The following is a 20,904-nucleotide window of genomic DNA, read 5'->3' on the forward strand; positions in this document are numbered from 1 at the left end:
TGCATTTATACTGAAGATTATCTGAGCTATCAAAGCTGATGCATTCAAGGCAGCACTTAACTAACTGATGACAGAGACTATACAGAACAGCAGTGATCACATTAAAAACCTAATGCATCATTTCCCAGAGTATAAAGCAGGTGACAGAACTGCAGAAAAGGAGACAAATTATTTTTCCCTTACATGAATAACATAAGAAAACAGTCCTCCAAATCTGGAAAGCTGAACCTCTCTGTTGAGTAGCATGAAAATAATTTTCCTAAAGACTGCACTAATATGCTAGGTCACTATCTTGAGATGCACGCAGTAACAGCATACAAGCTTTTGAAAGAACCTTTTCACCACTAGCTCAGATAGGATTTTTATAGCCATGTACACACAGACACACGTATATATAAAACCAAAGTGCATTGTACAGCTTAAATCCAAAGCCAAATGTTACACATCCTGGGATCAAGTATGAGAACTTTAGGAGTATTTATACAAAAATGATAATTCCTGCTTTCTTTAGAGGAGTAGACTAGACTAGCACAACCTCAACAGGCTCCCAAAGATGAGCTAGCCTGAACAGAATCAACACGACAAGCAAACTCTCAGAAAGGATGGCTCTGCAGAACACATGGTACCTCCTGCCCAGCAGACCCAACTTAACCACTTCAAATAAGGCTCAGTTAATTGGAAGAGGAAAAATAACTTTTCAGAGATTCTTGTTTTCAAAAGCAAAGAATTTTCAGTGGGTGTAGGTCTATACTTCCAATACCAGCTCGCTTCCCCCCCAGAAACAGCATTCCTCTACACAGTGCTCCCCCTCCTCCTCACTAACTCTATCTCCAAGACACAATGCTGAGAAGTGAAAAAAAAGCATCAGAATAGCTGAATCATCCAACATGTCAGCTAAGCTTAGCAGAACTTTAAGCTGTAGTCTTGAAAAACTCTTCCATATTTCTCAGAATAAGGATGAAGGGGATTTGCCTCAGCACTCCTGCCTAATCCTAACCCCTGAATCCTCAAGAGTTCCACACAACTCCATCATCAAAACAGTCTGCATTCTTAAGTAAAACTGTCGTATTAGCAAAACCAAATGGCTCAACAAAGGGCTGCTCTCCCATCATAAAACACTTATTCTCATGTTAATTTTAGGGATAATAAATCTCTAATCTAAAGCACTGGGGGTCTTTTTAATCAAACTAATTTCTTATGGGTTTGGCTGTGACTCTGTTCCTCAAAGATGAGCCCAGCCAAGGACAATGGATACAAAAGGCAAGAAGACACCACCCAATCTAATTTAGCAAATGTAGAAAACAGCATTTGCATGAAGGACAATACATGCAAACTGCTCATATGGCAGAAGTTTTTATGGTGGCGCTTTGTATTTACACACCAGGAAGTCTCTGAAACAAGAAAAAAAAGACACTTGCAATGGGCTACCTTGGCAGCTCAAACCCTTGTTTGTCCCCTGTTCCAGAAGGAAACAATCTCTTCCAGAATATCAAGGCAGAAGCTACAGCCTCTCTCCCTCCTTCTTGCCCAGCTCATGGATATATAGCTAGAGCCACCTTCTCTTTGTCCCCAGATCAAGCCACCTCTCTTCCAAATCTATAGTTGGAGGACACCGTTAGATACATTCAAGCTTGAAGTTCACAACTGGAAAGTCACCGTAGTGACCAAAAGGGACAGACAGTTATTTGCAAGTTGAAACAAAGTTTAAGGAAACAAAGTTCAAGGAAACAAAGTTCACAAAATCACACAGCTAGTTCTAGTCTTCTCAACTGTCCCAGGAACATCTGAACTCAGCATAGTGGGAGCAAAATGCCATAGTTCAGTGACAAAGGCACTAAGACAGCCCTGTACAGTAAGTGGCCAGGAAGTTGCAACAGTTGCCACAGTTATTTGTTTCAGCCACCAACGCATGAACGACCACAAGCTATTCCAGGTCCTACAGAAAGGCAGAGGCTAGACTGATGGATCACCACGTGCCTGGTTCTGGACTGGCCACAGCCAAAGCCACCGTCATCTGTTGCACTGCTGGACGGATAAGCAGTGGTGAGAGCAGGACCACTGCGGAGAGAAGGGGAGGGCACACAGAGGAAATGAAGAGGAGCAGGGAACATACAACAGATCCAGAAATACTGCAGTTCAATCACAAAACACAAGACCAGGGAAAAGTATTTAATTAGGCTCAACATACACAGAGCCACTAGTTCTTTCACTCAGCTTTTTAGATCATGGTAACCCGGCACCACACATTCAAAAATTCTTTGCTACACTGAAGCAAACATTTTTAAGCTCCAGTGATGAATCACTTTTTTGTACTTTCCTCAGTGAGGTTTGAGCACATAACATCTTTGTGGGCTGGTATTTGTTTAGAACAGAATACAAGAATCAAATTCAAAAACAAGCATCTGGAGTTAGGGGGTTTTTTTAAAGGAAAGGTTGCAAACAAATCTTCAAATCACTTGTGAATCAACTACAGAATCTAAAGTTTATTTGTAACTTAAGGATTTATTCCAGTTTTATATGCAAATCAGTATCCACCAGGAATTCCAACAGACAGCTACCAAACTACATGTGTGATGACAAAGTTTTTGCCCCACAGTCTTCATACCTTCAGAATAACTAAGACAGTACTCAACTTCTACTTTGATGAAAGCTAAGCAACCATTTTTTTAGCTGTGTTTTTCTAAATCCCCCCAAAAGTTAAACTTAACTAACGAAAAGGCCATTCCAAATGTATGACAATAGCTGAACATCTGTTACGAGCACTGTTTCTCAAAATGCAAGCCACAAAGATCAGGAAGCTTCCATGGTGCTGGCTTGCTTAATTACATGTAATACAAATAAAACACTTGAAGTATTTTTGAAATATCAATTTCATTGCAACCAGGAGCTAAAGTCACTATAGAATTGCATCAAAATCACAAGAGCTGACTTGCACAGCCATTGGCTGGACAGTGCCTGATGCATTAGACTGTATGAAACGCAGCACGGGGTACTTTGCTGTTGGGTCTTTTTCAGTGTTTCTGAAGGTGTTCAACCGCATACAAAATGCTCATATTTTCCAAGACAGTTAGATGCTCAAGTTCAAGACCTTGACCAAAGAATGCTGAACTACATACACTGAGTGATTTTCAATATGACAGATTGAAAAAAAATCCCACTCCAATCCTACATGATAATACTGTAGGCTACTAAGTGAAAAGCACAGCAGTACCTGCACTTTTTCGTTCCTTAGTTTGCAGCTATCTGGAAGGGGAGGAGGACCACTTGACCCAATATTCAAAACAAGTTTCACATTGACCAAAACCATATTGTTATTTTTAAATCAGTTCATACTAGGGAGGTGCTCTAAAGAAAAGCATGTGAGAAATGAAAACGCTCTATCTTCATAACAAGATTTAAATACCATGCAGTAATGTGAGGCTTAGAGCTGCTCAACTGTGGAAAAGAAAATGAACAGTTGCTTATTAACAGAGGATAAGCCTCCCTAACATAACAAATGAGGCTAGGTTCCTACATAGTATCACTCACCGCATTTTTATAAAAGAGCTCAAACCCAACTTTAACTGTGGAATTTCCTAGGCCTTGGGTACCTCCACTGGCAATCAACATTATTTTAGAAGCCTGTGCATACATTTAATACACTAATTTAGTAACTGCTTTGGACAGACCCTTCATGAGCAAGACAAGTTTCATTTCTGTATGAAACTAGAACTATGCCAGCATTTAAAGATACAGGATATGTGCTCCTCAACCTTTTCTGGAATAAGATAAATGAAAACATTTTGGCAAGGAAACAGTCCCTCGCAAGCAGAGCTTTTCTTAGAAGCTCCCAACAGTTTCTCATACTGAAGAGCATTGTGTTTAACGCCACAGACCCTAACCTTGAAACAAGCTCTGTTTTATGTTACCAAATAAAATTAAGCTTGTCAATAGAGGTTCCCCTCCTGCTCAAAAGCAAGACTTCTGTGCAAACAAGAAGGAACGCTACATTGAAATTCTGGGTAGGAACTCTTCAGCAGTTTCTCAGAGTACAGAAAGGTAAAGTGAACAGCATACCTAAAAGCCTGCTGTCCATGCGGTCCCACTTTTTGCTGAATGGTCGCACTCCCTTTAGCACACCTCTGACTACTCACTGAGCCAATCTGACTCAGTAATGTGGAGGAAAATTATGACTCTTCCCTCCTCCCCACAGTTATTTCAGTTTTCTCCTAGAATAACAAACTCAGTCTGCTCACCAAAAGGTCAGATAAGTGTCAGGTCAGCACTAGTATTTGGAGTGTGATGCTCCTACAGCATGAACTAACCTTGCTGCTACCTGACTCGCTCAGCCACAGTCTTCAAAAGGCTAAATATTAAAATTGCCCAATTTCCTCTCAAAACCAAATGGGACTTCTCCTCCTCCATCATAAATTAAACACAAACAAAATCAGGTATGTCAAATACATATTAGCAATATCTTCATATGTGTACAGGAACATACTTAAAACTAAACGCAGTTAGCTGGAAATAAGAGGAAAAGGTAAGTCAGCTTGACTAGCTTGATCTGTGGATGCATCTTTGACCTTTTCCATTCAAAAAAACCTGAAATATATGTTTAACAGTATAACACATACACTTTTTGATTCCCTTTGTACATTTTAATACAGAGTTTGTGACATTCAAATACATTTCCATCTCTCTTTGAGATGTAGAGAAAGTTATGTGAAAACAAGAGCTGAGTTTCCAAAACAAAGCAAGATCGGTGCAAGAAGCAAACAGAATCGAAAACCATAAAATTTCTCTTCTCAACCCCTGTATTCAACAAGTGAAAGTTTCAAGATGCTGTCAAAACATTCACTCCCACCACTTTCTCCCAAGCATATGATCAAAGTGACAGTTACTGTGGCATCCTCTGATCTTCTGCCATGAATTGACCAAATTGTGCCACACAATTTTCAAAGTGCTAAAGCCTAATGAACTAATTCCACCCGGGGAGGACAAATCTCACCGATTTCCCTTAAAAAAACACCAAAACCCAAACAAACTACCCCCGTCTATCACACATTCTAGACGCTCACCCCATATGCATTTCTACATGTTCTTGGGTACGCGTAAGTTTATTTTCAGAGCAAGCAGAATCTCCCCTTTATCCCCTCCTGGCTCACACCACTTCACACACGGCCTGCGGAGGAAGAACCCAGGGTTCACCCGCGGCTCGGGCAGCCTTCCCCAGCAGCTGACTGTGGCTCAGGACGACAAGCCCCGGGGCGCCCTCCGCTTCCAGACCGCCCTTGTGTCCTCGATCTACCTCCACAGCCCAGCGTCTCCCGCCCCTTCGGCCGCGCCCCGTCCGGGTGAAGCCCTCCCGCCCCGGCTCCCACTGGGGTTGGAGCTGGTCAAACCCCCACCTGAGACAGCCCCACACTCCCCGACGGGGCGGCCCCCCACAAGGGGGGAGTGAAGACGAAGAAAAGGGGGTTGCCAGGAACGCGGCTCTTCTTTCACCCTTTGCTGGACAGGGAGCGGGCAGACTTGGGGAGTGGGGCCACACGCTGAGGGGCAGACCAGAGATGAGGGCTCCCCCCCTCGCCATGCAGCCATGTTCCAGAGCGTCGGCTTCCCTTGCCCGCCGCCGCCCTGCCCGCCCGCTCTCGCACCCACCTTTCTGCGCCCCAGTGCCCCGCGGCAGCAGCAGGAGGAGGAGGAGGAGGAGGAGGCTGAGGCGGAGCGGCGAGGCCGCCTGCAGGGTCCCCGCAGGGAGCGGCCGCAACGGGCTCACCATGCCCCGCAGCGTAACCGGCAGCCCGAGGGCATCGCGGGCTGCGGGGCGGCCGGGCCCGGCCGCGTCTGTACCCCGCGGCCGCCGGCGGGACGCGCCTGCGACCCAGCTAGCGAGCTCGCGCCACCAGCCGCCCCCTGCAGCCGGCCCAACCGCTTCCGGGTGCGCGGCGCTGCCCCGCTTCCTGCCGCACGCCCGCCCCGCCGCCGAGAGGCCGCCCCAGGTGCCGTAGGGTCCGCGGGGTCCCGGCGGCGGCTCCCGGCCCTAGGCGCGCCCTGGGCGCTGCAGGAGCGCGCAGGGAGGCGGGCGGCGCCGCCGCCGGCGGGGAGGCCTGCTCGGGGTTAGTGGGCCCGAAACAGGGTCCCTGGGAATCAGCCCCTGCTTCTCTTTATTCCATCTCCTTCCTCCTTAACGAGTTGGCTAGGAGTATCTAACTTCGCTCTTCCCGCAAAGTAGAAATTAAGTGAGGAAAAATTGACTGGAAAAAACAAAACTCCCTGGAAGCACAGCTATTGCTGTTGTTAACCGAAGAGGATTAACTGGTGTCATAGATCACACACACATGAAAATTCAGCTCTAGAAAGCATGGGATCGGGAGATAAGTCCCGAGCCATTGCAATTTTAGTTCCTGTTATCTAGCTTTTGAACATTTACAGCGTGTCATTGAGAGGCTTGCTTTAGGAGGATAAATTCACCCATAGGGAATAGATACTTACAAAAAAGAAACTTTCAAGTCTTAGAATCATAACAAAAAGCAAAATAGCACATTTGCAGAGACTTGCGGTAGCTGTTACCATACTGAAACAGTTCCCCATGGTTGTTAAGAAAGCGTATTTTGGGGGGAAAAGCATCCTAAGCACTGGCAGGATCAAAGAATCACTTTTGTAAACACCATCATCATCATGGAAGGGAGCACCTCGTTACCTGTTTTTGAGTGGTAGATGAAAGAAATGTAGTTTTCGGATGCTGATGAAACATTGTGTCCATGCTTACACAGCTGCCGTCCCAGCCTTGCTTCCTCCTAGGGAACAAAAGCAGCACCCACACAGACATTATTTTACACTTCTGCCAGCTTCAAAATTGAAACCTCCTCAGCCTTCCACTGACCATACTCACTCTCACCACCAAGCAAAAGGGACTTGGGACTCCACAGCTTCCAAAGATCAGCCTCTCAGACAGTACAGGCCTCATGGTTCATCCTTTCTGCTGTGGAAGGGCCATTGCAAGTCAATCCCATTTCCTGGTGTTGGCCAGCTCTAGTGGTTCACTGTGTGAAGTGTCTTAAGGAAGAAATAATTCTCTACTTTCTCTGAAACAGATACTGCTTTCCTGGCCAGCGGTGAAGTCCAGTGCTGACTCCCCTGAAAAGGCAGGAAAACTACCTCAGGAGTCAGTCTTTCCCAATCCACAGAGTTGCTTAAAGAACTATGTAGACGATGTTTACTAGTTGTTTTTAACATTACTGTTCCTCGTTAACATGATGAAAACTGAACTATGTCCATGTCTGTGTTCAGAGCTTATTAAGGCTTTTTTTTTCCCCCCACAAAGAAACAGGCACAACATTCTCTCTCCTTCCATACCAGCCATACCATTTGTGACAAATCATGGAAGAATCCAGAATAGATTTGGTTGCTCAGACTAAAGAGAACAAAATTGTGATGCACATTTTTTACTCATTTGGCTGACAATTGTGCCACAGCTGCCAGGGGGTGGTTTCTTATATATTTAGGCAATGTTAAACACAAGGATTTTAGTACATTTCCTATTTTTGCCGCTTTTGTAATCTTTTCAGCAACAGACGAAGAGACCCCAATGAAGGCAGAGATAATTGAAGGATATTTTGGTTGAGGCTGGTTTAAGTCCATTTGTAAGATGTAATGGCCACCAAGACACCCTGCAAAGCATAATGGAAGATGAATCGAAAGTAATTTATGTGCGTTCCTTTGTTTTCCATTCACCAGACAAGATATTCTTGCCACAGGTCATGTGAAGCAGTTGTATCACTACAATAACATCCTTTTTGAGAGAGCACATTCCTAAGATCACTAATCATTAGTGGCATTTGTTGTGTACTGGAAAAATCACTCCTTGAATAATTTGTGGCTTAGTAGTGCGGTGCATTAACCGGAGAATCTGAACACATAAATCAATAGCGGTCTCTGGTGGACCTGAGGGAGGTTTCCTCCTGCATTATTTTCTATTGTGAAGGCTGTGTGGGGTGTTTTGTTACCTTGATTTGACTGTTCTAAAGGTTTTTATTTGTTCATTAAAAAGGATATCTGCATCTGTGAGAGGGCTGATTTCTAAGAGGGGTGTGAAAACTTGCAGAATTCCTAAAAGCCAAATTTGCTTAATCTATCTTGGAAATTTGTCCCAAAGCCATATTTGCTGACCACAAATGGTTTATGTGGATCCCTAGGTTACATATTTTGCAAAGGGAACACCATCCTGACAGAAATGGTACGAACTGTACACAATTTGTACTGGTACAAATGGTGGATGAGCCAACCAGGAGAGGAGCGCTGCTGGATCTCATCCTCACTAACAAGGAGGGTCTGGTCGAAGCAGTAAAGGTTGAGGGCTGCCTTGGTTGCAGCGACCACGAGATGGTGGAATTCAGGATCTTGTGTGGTAGGACCAGTACAATAGCAAGTAGAATTGCAACCCTGGACTTTAGCAGGGCAAACTTTGGCCTTTTCAAGCAATTGCTAGGGGAAATCCCATGGGCAAGGCTGCTTGAAGGTAAAGGGGCCCAAGATAGTTGGTTGGCATTCAAGGATTGCTTATTCCGAGCTCAAGAGCAGAGCATCCCGACACGTAGGAAGTCAAGGAAGAGGGCCAGGAGACCTGCGTGGCTAAATAAGGAACTGCTGAGTATGCTCAAGTGGAAGAGGAGAGTTTACAGGTCATGGAAGGAGGGGCTGCCACTTGGGAGGAATATAAGGCTGCTGCTAGAGGATGTAGGAAGGCAGCTAGGATGGCTAAGGCCTCCTTAGAATTAAATCTGGCAAGAGGGGTCAAGGACAGCAGAAAGAGCTTTTTCAAATACATGGCAGATAAAACTAACACCAGAGGCAAGGTAGGCCCAAAGATGAATGGGATGGGTGCCCTGGTGACAGAAGATACAGAGATGGCTGAGTTATTGAATGCCTTCTTTGTCTCTGTCTACTCTGCCGGAGGCAGTCCTGAAGAGCCCTGTACTCCTGAGACCTCAGATGAAGTCAGGTCAGTGGAGCAGTTTGCCTTAGTCGATGAGGAATGGGTTAGAGACCAGTTGATCAATCTGGACATCCATAAATCCATGGGTCCAGATGGGATGCACCCGTGGGTGCTGAGGGAACTGGCGGAAGTCATTGCTAGACCACTCTCCATCATCTTTACCAAGTCTTGGGAAACGGGAGAGGTGCCTGAGGACTGGAGGAAAGCAAATGTCACTCCAGTCTTCAAAAAGGGTGAGAAGGAGGACCTGGGTAACTATAGACGGGTCAGCCTCACTTCCATCCCTGGGAAAGTGATGGAGCACCTTATCCTTGGTGCCATCTTAAGGCATGTCAAGGATAAGAGGGTTATGAGGGGCAGTCAACATGGCTTTACCAAGGGGAAGTCATGCTTGACCAACCTCATAGCCTTTTATGAGGAAATAACACGGTGGATGGATGATGGCAGAGCAGTGGATGTGGTCTACCTTGACTTCAGCAAAGCATTTGACACAGTCTCCCACAGCATCCTCATAGCTAAATTGAGGAAGTGTGGTCTGGATGATCAGGTAGTGAGGTGGACTGCAAACTGGCTGAAGGACAGAAGCCAGAGAGTTGTAGTCTATGGGGCGGAGTCTAGTTGGAGGCCTGTATCTAGTGGAGTGCCTCAAGGGTCAGTACTGGGACCAGTATTATTTAATATATTCATCAACGATTTAGATGAGGGAATTGAGTGTACTGTCAGCAAGTTTGCTGATGACACTAAGCTGGGAGGAGTGGCTGACACGCCAGAAGGCTGTGCTGCCATCCAGCGAGACCTGGACAGGCTGGAGAGTTGGGCAGGGAGAAACTTGATGAAATATAACAAGGGAAAGTGTAGAGTCCTGCATCTGGGCAGGAACAACCCCAGGTTCCAGTATAGGTTGGGGAACGACCTGTTAGAGAGCAGTGTAGGGGAGAGGGACCTGGGGGTCCTAGTGGACGGCAGGATGACCATGAGCCAACACTGTGCCCTTGTGGCCAAGAATGCCAATGGCATCCTGGGGTGTATTAGAAGGGGGGTGGTTAGTAGGTCGAGAGAGGTCCTCCTTCCCCTCTACTCTGCCCTGGTGAGACCGCATCTGGAATATTGTGTCCAGTTCTGGGCCCCTCAGTTCAAGAAGGACAGGGACCTGCTGGAGAGAGTCCAGCGCAGGGCAACTAAGATGATTAAGGGAGTGGAGCATCTCCCTTATGAGGAAAGGCTGAGGGAGCTGGGTCTCTATAGTTTGGAGAAGAGGAGACTGCGGGGTGACCTTATTAGTGTATATAAATATATAAAGGGTGAGTGTCACGAGGATGGAGCCAGGCTCTTCTCAGTGGCAAACAATGATAGGACAAGGGGTAATGGGTACAAACTGGAACACAAGAGGTTCCACTTAAACTTGAGAAGAAACTTCTTCTCAGTGAGGGTGACGGAACACTGGAACAGGCTGCCCAGGGGGGTTGTGGAGTCTCCTTCTCTGGAGACATTCAAAACCCGCCTGGACACATTCCTGTGTAACCTCATCTAGGTGTTCCTGCTCTGGCAGGGGGATTGGACTAGATGATCTTTTGAGGTCCCTTCCAATCTCTAACATACTGTGATACTGTGAAACTATGAAAGGTTATACACCCTAAAAGCTTTAAAGATTTATGGACTCTCTAAAGCCAAAGAACTAGGAATATGGTTCCACTATCAATGCTATTTGGATGGCTTGTCTTAATACATGCTTTTTATGCAACAAAAACAATCTGAAGAATTAGATAAATCCAGATGGTCTCCTTGGCTTTCAGAACCTTCATTCTCCTCAGAAGATTTCAGCACAAAATGAATTTAAATAGACCACCTGCAGAGTACTACACATTTTCGTCCGTGAGAGGTTCCAGGCATCTCCTCTGGGGGAAACACAACTGTGTAATAAAGAATCCATTTTAGTATGTGATTTAGAACTGTTCCTGTCATCAAATCAAAAGACATTCAGAATTAAAGTGTTGTGGGAAGCAAATGCAAATATAGCATCCTATGATGCCAATATCATAAGACAAGTTGCCAACACATCTTAAGAAATCAGCACAAATATTTTTGTTCAGGATGCTAAGACAGAAGATCAAACCAACTTTTTGCTGCTTGATAGAAGAATGCCTAGCCAACTAAACATTTCTGCAATGTCTCCTTCCCATTGCGAGTAACTTCTAGAGGTAAATGCAACTATGATCTCCATCTGGTTCTCTCATTTCCCTTGAGAGGCCTCTGATGCACAGGGCTTCTTTTCCACCATGGCTCTCTAGCTTTTACATTCTTTTGTTGTATTTTGAAAGCTGAACTCAGCTGGAAGGAGGGCTGCTCTTCAGAGGGAGCTCCACAGTCTGGAGGCACAGGCTAATGTGAACTTCCTGGAGTCCAACAAGAGCAATTGCAAGGTCTTGCATTTGGGAAAGAATAGCCCCATGCAACAGTACAGGCTGGGGGTCGTTTGGAAGCAACTGCAGAAAAGGGCCTGGGTGTCCTAGTGGACAATTTGAATACAAGTCAGTAGTGTGCCCTTGCATCAAAGAAGGCCAACAGTATCCAGAGCTGTATTAACAAGAGTGCCAGGGAAGTGATCTTTTGTAAGACTTCTGAGTACTGTGTCCAGTTTTGGTTCCCTCCTGTACAAGAACAATATTGACATATGGGAGAGAATCAGTCAGAAGGCCTCCAAAATGGTTAGGGGTGGAGAACATGATGCATATGAAGAAGCTGAGAGAGCTGGACATCTTCAGCTTGGAGAAGAGAATGCTAAGGGGAGACTTTGTTGACAGGGGATGTTGTAAATGCACAAAAGAGATTTTCAACTTTCCATTTTCTGTAGTTACTTACCCATGTTCTCTAATTGAAATAAAAATTTATTCTGGAAAGGTTGATGCTTCTGAATGTAAAGAAAAGGACTAATGCATTTAAAGCAGACAAATTATGGACTTCATGATATTAACACATTAGGCCTTTGCTATCACCTCCATCTCCTTATCCTTGAAATCTTTAAATGTCACATATGCTCTAGATTTTTTCTGTGACAGTAAATACAAAGGTCCCCCCACCCAGCTAAGGCAAGGGCTGTATGGGCATCTAAAGGCCATATGTCTCCTTTTAGATGTCAGCAGACACCTGAAAGTTATTACTAGCAGTTTTCCCAGATAATCACTTGTGAGCAAGTCCAGATCTGTACTCAGGTTCACAATTTCTCTCTGCTATCTAATGAATTATTAAATCACTTTACCTCTTTTTCTAGAAAACAAATTCCACTGCTTATGGTGGAATTCCAGCCGAAAGAATTATGCTATATGCTTAATGAGCATATTCTTAGAGTTGCTTAGATTACAACTACAGTGGCAGTAATAGTCAAATTTGGTTGATAAATGTAGAGGTCTTAACACCAGAAAAACAAGAGACAAATGCCTCACTTGCACATTAACTTTGTGGAAGGGCTTTCTAAAAAATCCAGTATGTAGGTTAGATCATGCAATCTGCTGAGACATTCCTACTTAAGTATGCAAACAATTTGAAGTATATAATACTCAAAACTAAACTAAATTACAGAATACTCTTCAGCCAAAATGTTTTCTAGCATTTCCAAGAGTTTAACATGAGTAAAGTCCACTCCAGAATGAGGGAGTGAATAAGTTCTGCTCTGTTTTAGTTCCTACTAGTATTCTTGTGAAGCTGTGTTTAATTTAACACTCCTGGACACAGTGAACCATCCAGCAGATACACTGAAAATGCAAACTTCTTTGCAATACAGGGATGTGTTGGTGCCACTCTAAAAGATCATTTAATGCTAAAGGAAACCTTTAACTTCCGTGTTCATTAGGTAAGTAGCCCTTTTACCTCAGGATAGATAGCTTAAGTGTCCTGCCCATGGTCCTGGGTCCAGGTCAGCAAGCAGGGTTGACATATGCCATGGAAAAAACATGCCATCTCTAAACTGTCCAGGCTTCAAAGTATATTATTAATTGAAAATACAGCTTAATAATTTAATAGCTACAACAACACTGGAACAAACTGCCACCTTTTTCTTATTATTTTTAATTGTTAAAGTATTTGACTTAAACCAGAAACTGTCATTGAAAAAGTTACTGCTCTCCTTTGCCGCAATTCTGCTTTTTGGAAAACTCAGTTTAGTAAATAGCTCCATAGTATTTTAAATTAAATAGCCAAAGAAAACCCATGACAAATTGTGAGTAATTTAAGTTACCATGATTTCTACAGAATGAAAACATCTCTGGAGGTTTACACGGTGGTTTACATGATACTTAAACATTATTTTATTAACTGTTGTTACTACTAACCTACAGCCAATCTGAATGGTTGGTTCTTGATCTTTCAAACACTTCCAGAATCCTGCAGTATGCTTTGTGGCACTAGATGAATGTGTGGTACTAAAAAACTACTGTTGGATCTAGGCCTTATGATCTAGCTTTTGTTGCTCTTGGCTACTCAGTTTCTTCCCATTTGGGATTTCTAGGTTTTGTTATAGCTTTCCTTAAAAATCCTTCTACTCCTCTCTCTGTTTTCATTTTTTTCTTTGTTCCCATTTTGTTTATTTTTTTTAACAATAACAACAAAGTCCTAGTTACAGAATGGGTATTGATTGCATATTAGTCACATCAATGTATGTAATTAATTTCATCCTCAGAAACACATTTACAAAACCGCTATGATATATTTATGTAAGATTAATATTTAATTCACTTCAGATAGGAACATCATGATTATACATAAAGCACATTTATTTGACACTGTAGAGTTATTTGGTTGCTGATTGGTTTATGCTTTTAGAAGAGAATAAACACAACATTTAGTTCAGGGTTATTTTGGTAAGAAGCATCTGCTAATTTTACTGTGCACAAAGTTTTTATCAGGAAAATAATGGTGGCATAAATTCCAAGAACAATTTTCTTTTACATTTTACTGCATTATATATGTAAAACAATTCAGGGATACTGGGGGAATAGATAAGTTATTTTCTTCCTACTTAAACATGTTGACATAGAAAAGGAAAATATGAGGAAAGATCTCATACCTTCTTCTACCCTTGAACGAGTTCATTGGATCAATGCCCAGTACTACTAAGATCCTTCAAATGAAAGCAGTTAGAAAAATATTAAAGATGAATTGTGTCTTGTAGCTACAGGTTTGGTACTCTTACATAAAAGCAGTGTTTTGAAGTACTGAGCAGTCTAACTACTTTAGACGCAGTGAATACTATGTCCCAGTGAAAGCTGAAGGAGGAGACTATGATTACTATAGGATTAATTCAGCACATAAGCATGGGCAGGATTTTAATCAAGGATTCAGTTTCTGTGGGAATTAAAAGAATGCTTAAACTTAAGTCTGTAGCTATTTTGCTGAAGCCAGGAAGCATGAGTCTGCTGCTTCATTATTTCCATACATTTCATCTCTCTTTTACAGTTAACGTATTATTCTCCACATTCTTTTTGATATTTTACATTTTTGTCAGAACTGTAGTTTCCTTTCTTAGATTGTTTCTTTTATGTAATCCCCAGGTTGAAACAATCTTTCATGATCTGTTTATCTCCTCCAAAGTCTGTCTTGCCTATATTTTTCTAGTCCTATTCTCTGCTTGCATCCTTACTCATTCTTGCCTCTGAATTACTTTAGTCACTGTACCAGATTGTATCATAATTTGATTTTACACTGATTTCTGATTACAATCTCATTCACCAGTGGTAACTAGAAAAAATATAGCTGTCTGGCTCCTCAAAAGATGCAGCTCTTTACTGATATATTTATGTGCTTGAGGAGAACAGATCCCATTCATGAAATTAGGAAAATAATTAAGAGGACCTGTTCTTTCACCCTTATGAAGATGAAAGAGAGGAGTTAAGTGTCACATGTTCCAGGTCTTTATTTCCAACGTAAAGAAAAAAACTGTGTCCATACGTCAATATCAGGGAACAGCATAACGTTTAGTTGTAATATATTTGTGCCTAATGCTGTCTACAGGGCAGCTTCAGATTTAGACAGAAACTTGAGGTGAGACTATAACACTACAATTTGGGACCTGTGAAGACAATGTCTAAAAGCTAAGATTCAAAAGGAAAAACTTCAAGCAAAATTTTCTGTATCAGAAATAGAGACATCCTTCTGTGTTTGCAGATGAGATTAGTAATCCCCATAGCAAATAAATCAACTTTTTTCAAGAGTTTATACTTTGCCTGCTCTTAAAGTTGTGAATCAGAGCATGAACATATTGGTATCAGCTCTGTTTCTTCCAGATAAAGAATTTGGAGAGCAGCCTAATTTTTTGTGTGTGATTGGTTGTAGTCCCACCAAAGCAAACTGAGCTGAGCTGCAACCATATCAGTACTGTGATGAGTAAATTGATTTGTAGTGAATACAGGAGACTCAAAATGTGAAAATATATTCTAGAAACACCAGATCAACGATAAAAAGTCGATTATATCTTTTGTATGCTTTAAGAAATGTACTGCTAATGGACAACCCTAACTGGTGCTGATGAAATGAAGAGCTAGAACTGCAGGCAAAAATGACTTCAAGAAAATTGGTGTAGACTTTAACTGAAATAGCAGAGAATTATAACTCTAAATGGGAGGAAGCCTGAAAATATTAAAAGCTTTAAAAGAAATATTGTACTATGCTAATAAAGACAGACATGAAAATAAGAGCATTATGATCAAATTTAAAGCAGAAATAGGGCTGTTTTATATGAAAGCCAAGCTTTATGCACAGGGCTAATACCTCTCCCTGAAGAACAGCATTGCCAGTTACTATAAAACCCAGGAAATTTGTGTTGCGTTGTGTTGTTGCCAGCACTTGGATGCTGGCAAGCAATGACTGTGTAAGAGTTTACAAGAATCAAAATTCACATTTGAAAAAAAAAAAAAAAAAAGAGATAAAAGATGTTACAAAAGGGTAAGCGTATAGCCATTATGAATTTTAAAATATGGCCCAAATCAACCAGAAAGTTTGATAAACCCCAAAGATAGAAGAAAGACTCGCACTCCCTGGCCCCACATCTTCTTAAAATAGCATTGTGTTTTCAGCTCTAGTGTTTTTTGAAATTTATGAGTGGAAATAATTCTCTAGCCCCTTTCCATTTTCAGATATATGAGGCAAATATGACACACACTCCTCTTGGAATGCAAGACCACAGCTTCTCTGCCGACACACGCTCCAGTGTGCTTCATATATTCTAAACAGAAATATATTCTAAACAGAATGGCTCAAAATGTTGCGTATCAGGAGGGCCTTTTTGTTGGGTTTAGTCCTTAAAATAATGGCATTAAAGCCATCTTCATGAGAGAGATGTTAGTTGCTGGATGAGATTGCAACCTGGTAGTGTCAACCTCTTCTTGAGTGAATGAGATGTGACTTACATAAATGTTAGAGAAAATTGATTTGAAGAGAGTAATGAAGAACTTGGACAGCTTTCAGCAGATGGGAAGAAAAAGATTCACTAAATTGTATCTTATGGGCAAACTTAAAGGGGAAGAGATTACTGTATTGAACATACAATATAAGGTTAGGGCAGTTAGAGCAGTAACTGACAGGCTTTCTGAAAGAAAGCACAGCAACACGTGTGCCTTTTTCCTAGGAAGTCCTGGACTTCGTGTGTATGTGTAGTAGTTCTGTTAAGTGACAGAGGAGGCACGGCATCCTAGCCCGCTCTAGCAGAAATGAAAGATGGGGAATTCTGGTCAAAAAGATTGAGTAAGAGTGTGGTCGATACCTCTCTGTTAATTTCTAAATGTTAGGAATAAAAGCCTGCAGCTGGTTTTATGTTGAGAAGGAAAATAGTGTCTTACCAGAGAAACTGGAAATATATTCTAAACAGAATGGCCCAGTAAAATGTTGCAGATCAGAAGGTCCTTTTCATGAGGTTTGGTGCTGAAAAATAAGGCCATTAAGTACATGATTATATCTCAATGTAAGCAGAAATCTCCCAGCTTTGAGTCCAATTCAGTCCAAGACAGTGTCAAAAATGGGGTTGGTTTTGGTGGCAAGTTATATACTGAAATATGAAGTCCAGTCTCTTAAACAACTTTACAGCAATAGGAGAAGGGAGATGAACTAAAACAGTTTCTTTCACCAAGACTGTGAAATCCTGCTGTAGCCTCTCATACATGTTGTAACAGTAAGAGTCAAACAGCAACACTAATATATCTCTTTTGTCACCTCCATTATTCCTAGGCAGCACTAAGGTCTTCATTTGTATGCCAGTGTTCAGAGAATTCCTAGGATGTGTTTTATGTTTCAGTAACTGATTTATATTCAATTCGCTGTAGTAAAGGCCAGATGATCACCTCTGTTATGCAAATGAATGCATGGAGACTGCAAGGAGGTCAGTAACTTGAAGTGGCAGAAGGAACAAGTGCCATTCTGTTCAGGGTGATTCTTCTCTTTATTCCTGGACCTTTCAATAGCTTTCTTGCTTGCAAATTCTTATTCAAGAAAAAGGGAGACGATGAATTCGGTTAGAAACCACTGTAAGTCACAACTAAGACTCAGCTTACACAGGGAAAGACACACTGGGGATATAAAAGGTGTTCAATAAGTAAAAGCCTCATTACGTTTAGGGGTTTTGTGCATATAAACTCTCAATAGTTTAAATGAACATGCTTAAAACACGTTGGTTGTTAAGCCAGAGAAGGACTTATTTTAATTAAATGCAAGTTACTAGAGTATCTGTTATTAGGGGAAGAAATATTAACAACCTATGTCTACTTATCAGAAAAGTATACTTAATAGAGAAGATGGTCTAGTTATATCTATATTTCTTTGTCATTTTATGTTTGTCTTTTTAAAGTTGAATGAAATATTGAATTTAATATTACTCATACCCTTCAAAAGCAGAGTGAATCATGAACTCCAGAGCTGAATCCATTCTCTTCAACTTAAGCTAAATAATGAAGCTCTCAGGAATATGTGGAACAAAAAGAGTCATAAAGGAAGATGTACTTTTGAACAGCGCAATTGTGTCAATATAATTGTGCCATTCTAGCCAAAGTACCTTACATCCAAACATTTAATGCCATAAAAATAATAATGCCATACTTCTGGTATTTAAATATCATAAATACTCAGTATTAATAGAGATTCAGTTGGGAGCTAGTCCATGAGCCTTAGAGATGGCTATAATACCTGAGAACACCGTGAATATTCATGTCTTGCATCCACTGAAACAGATTAAGTTTAGCTGTATGGGATTACTGTGTGGTTTTTCTATTTTCTTTCTTCTTTTTGCCTAGAATGAATCAAGAATTTTGGGAAAAAAAACCAAACCACACGGGAATATAAAATTAATATATTTATAATCTCACATATATATTAAAATTAATACACTAGTAAATTAAATAATAGTAATAATTCTATTGTATTTTAAGAAGGTAGGGAGACAATAATTCTGGTTTTATCTGGAAGAATGGTATATTCAAAATCTTTGCCCTAAGACAACAGATAATGTGGGTTTACAGTCTCCATTTTGTAAATTATGTGAGAAAGGCCCAAGAGCCCTGGATCTGAAGGCTTCCTGAACCTTGGAATACTTCAGAACTGACTCAAACTTTGTGGCAAAGGCCCATTTCTGAAATCTGTATCGTAACCTGATTTTCTTATGGCAGTGTCAAACAGATGCAGTTCTACTTCAGTAGGTTGATTTCTGAAGTTTAGCCAATGTTGAAGGAAATGCTTATATATGGCTTATTGTCTCTTCTCTTGCTAATATTTCCTGTCATCCGAGGGGAACTCTACTCAGATTTTTTGGAAGAACTGTTCCCTTTTCAGTCTGTATTGAGCTTGGAGTTTGTGGTTTCCATTTCAGACCTAAAGAGACCTGGTGTCTGAAACATTCTTTTGTTACATCCCATTGGCTCAATGAAAAGACGTTAGTTCTCCCTACAGACCTCACCTGCATACCTGCTGAGAGAGAAAATACAAGGTATAATTACAGCAACTGACAACTGGCTCAACCTGGAAACCTTCACAGAAAAAGTTGCTCTTTCAGTCAGCAGATGTTTTGCCTAGTCTGACATGTCAGGTTTTGACCCTGTGCTTCTAATATAAAGCCCCTCCCAGAAGACCTGAATCAAAGTATCTAAGATTAGCCAATATCATATTCATGCATGAAACAGGCTAGGGGACACTATTTGACCTTTTGGTAACTGACCTGCTATCAAAAGCAAGGTCTCACAGGATTCATGCTCAGTGTGGGGCGATAGGCCAGTATAACATCTGCTTGGTATTTACTGCAAAGCAAATGTACAATGCTGACACCATTAATCAGCTTGTCTGAGTGAATAAAATGTCAAAAGCTGATGGAAGAAAGCTTGGCTTTAAAAGCAAACATCTCATATGGATCTGCATGGGTCCATCTAATGATGGATTAGTTAACCCTGGGAGATGAAGAATGACTCTAGCCTAATGTCTGAAGGGGGAATACATGTAAATCTAACAATGCACACAGAAAGATTGTAAAGAAATTAGAGATATGGGAACTATTTCTACAGAAATCAATCACCTACCATTGGTGCCTCAAACTTCAGTATATGATATTAAACAGAATGAATAAAACTTTTTTTTTTTGTTTGAGTCTTGCCCACAGGTTACAAGCTGTGCTTTATAAGTAAGATTTTCATTCATAGAATTGCTAACCAGCAGGTAACATTTCTTCTTCCTTTCCCTCCTTTCCTGAGCCACAGACAGGAAAAGCACCTAAAGACAGAAATTAGCTGGAATTACTTTCAGTGGAATAGGTGCAAAGAAGTGCATCAGTAGTTGAAATCTGGGGCTAAACTATGGGTGAAAACTTAGGAACAGTAAAGGGTGCTGTTACTTCCTTATTTAATGAGGAGTAGAACATCTGTCAGGGGAAGAGGAGGGGTAGGGAACACAAATACATGGAAAAAATCTCTGCTGGCCAGCTTAAAAATGCAGGTCCTATTCTATTGTTTTGTCAAATCTTCTTTTAAAACTACAAGGACTTTCTGCTTCCAAGATTCCCTTTGGAAGATGTCTTTGGACTGTAGTGCATTTTGGTCTCCGCATACTTTTTCTTGATATTATTTTTTACTTGAATTTCTTCCCAAAATTACTAGCACAGCCCTTCATAACATAAAAATTCACCTCCCTCTGTAACTGTCACTGCCTTTCTTTTTGGGTCAGATTCTGTTATGTCTTCTCAGAAGTTGTGCCTTGAATTCCCCCATTGGAAATTATCAGGAGTATTCAAGGGCTCTAGCCTTAAAGAATAAAGTGTGAATCACTGAAATAGGTACAGTGAGACTAAGGTTTTTTCATGGGGAAGAAAAGACTGTGTATTGAATGAATCAGCCTCTTCAACGCTATAAATCAGAGACTTGGTAGAAAGAGTTGCCATCACACGAACTGAAAGGTGTGCTGTTCTAATAGAAGAAATACCTTATTTTTCTCTTGTAATGTTTTTCATTTACCTTGGGGAAGGAAAAAGCTTGAGAATATACTGGAAAGTGCTATTGAGGAAAGACTGTGGTCTTTGCTCCAACTGGCTGAAGACCAACAGTAGCATAAAATAATTTTGGGTCTAATGAATATGAGTTAGATCTGATCAATAAAAATGAAATCACTTTAAATACACAAAAAGCAGAAAATTAATTAAACAAAGAGAACTATTTCATGAAGTAGGCTGGACTGAAGAGATCAAACTCCTGAATGTCGAGAAAACTGTGAGAATTTGTGAGTGAGAGATACAAAAACTCTCTGTAATTTGAACCCAAGAAAAGGGAAACACATTTAGAGGAGGGATTTGACTGTAACTGGATTAAGACAAATTAATATGATAATAATAAGAGGGTTTGGCAAGGAGAGTAAGGGAGAGGTAGAACAAGAGTTTATCACTGAGTGTTCAAGGAAGATTAAGAGACAAACCTCCA

At 41.3% G+C, this 20,904-nt stretch overlaps 1 protein-coding gene across 2 annotated transcripts in view; it reads right to left on the reverse strand.

Annotated features, from left to right (window-relative positions):
• Positions 1-5,896, reverse strand: part of DCBLD2 (discoidin, CUB and LCCL domain containing 2) — a 42,808-nt gene extending 36,912 nt beyond the window's left edge. For both annotated transcript variants that reach the window (XM_080613789.1, XM_080613788.1), the window contains exon 1: positions 5,641-5,896. In XM_080613789.1, coding sequence (XP_080469915.1) covers positions 5,641-5,761 — 121 coding nt within the window. In that variant the 5' untranslated portion in view covers positions 5,762-5,896. The remainder of the gene's footprint in view (positions 1-5,640) is intronic.
• Positions 5,897-20,904: the final 15,008 nt, after the last annotated feature.

The sequence above is a fragment of the Psittacula echo genome, assembly GCF_963264785.1.
Source record: "Psittacula echo genome assembly, chromosome: 3".
Lineage (NCBI taxonomy): Eukaryota > Metazoa > Chordata > Aves > Psittaciformes > Psittacidae > Psittacula > Psittacula echo.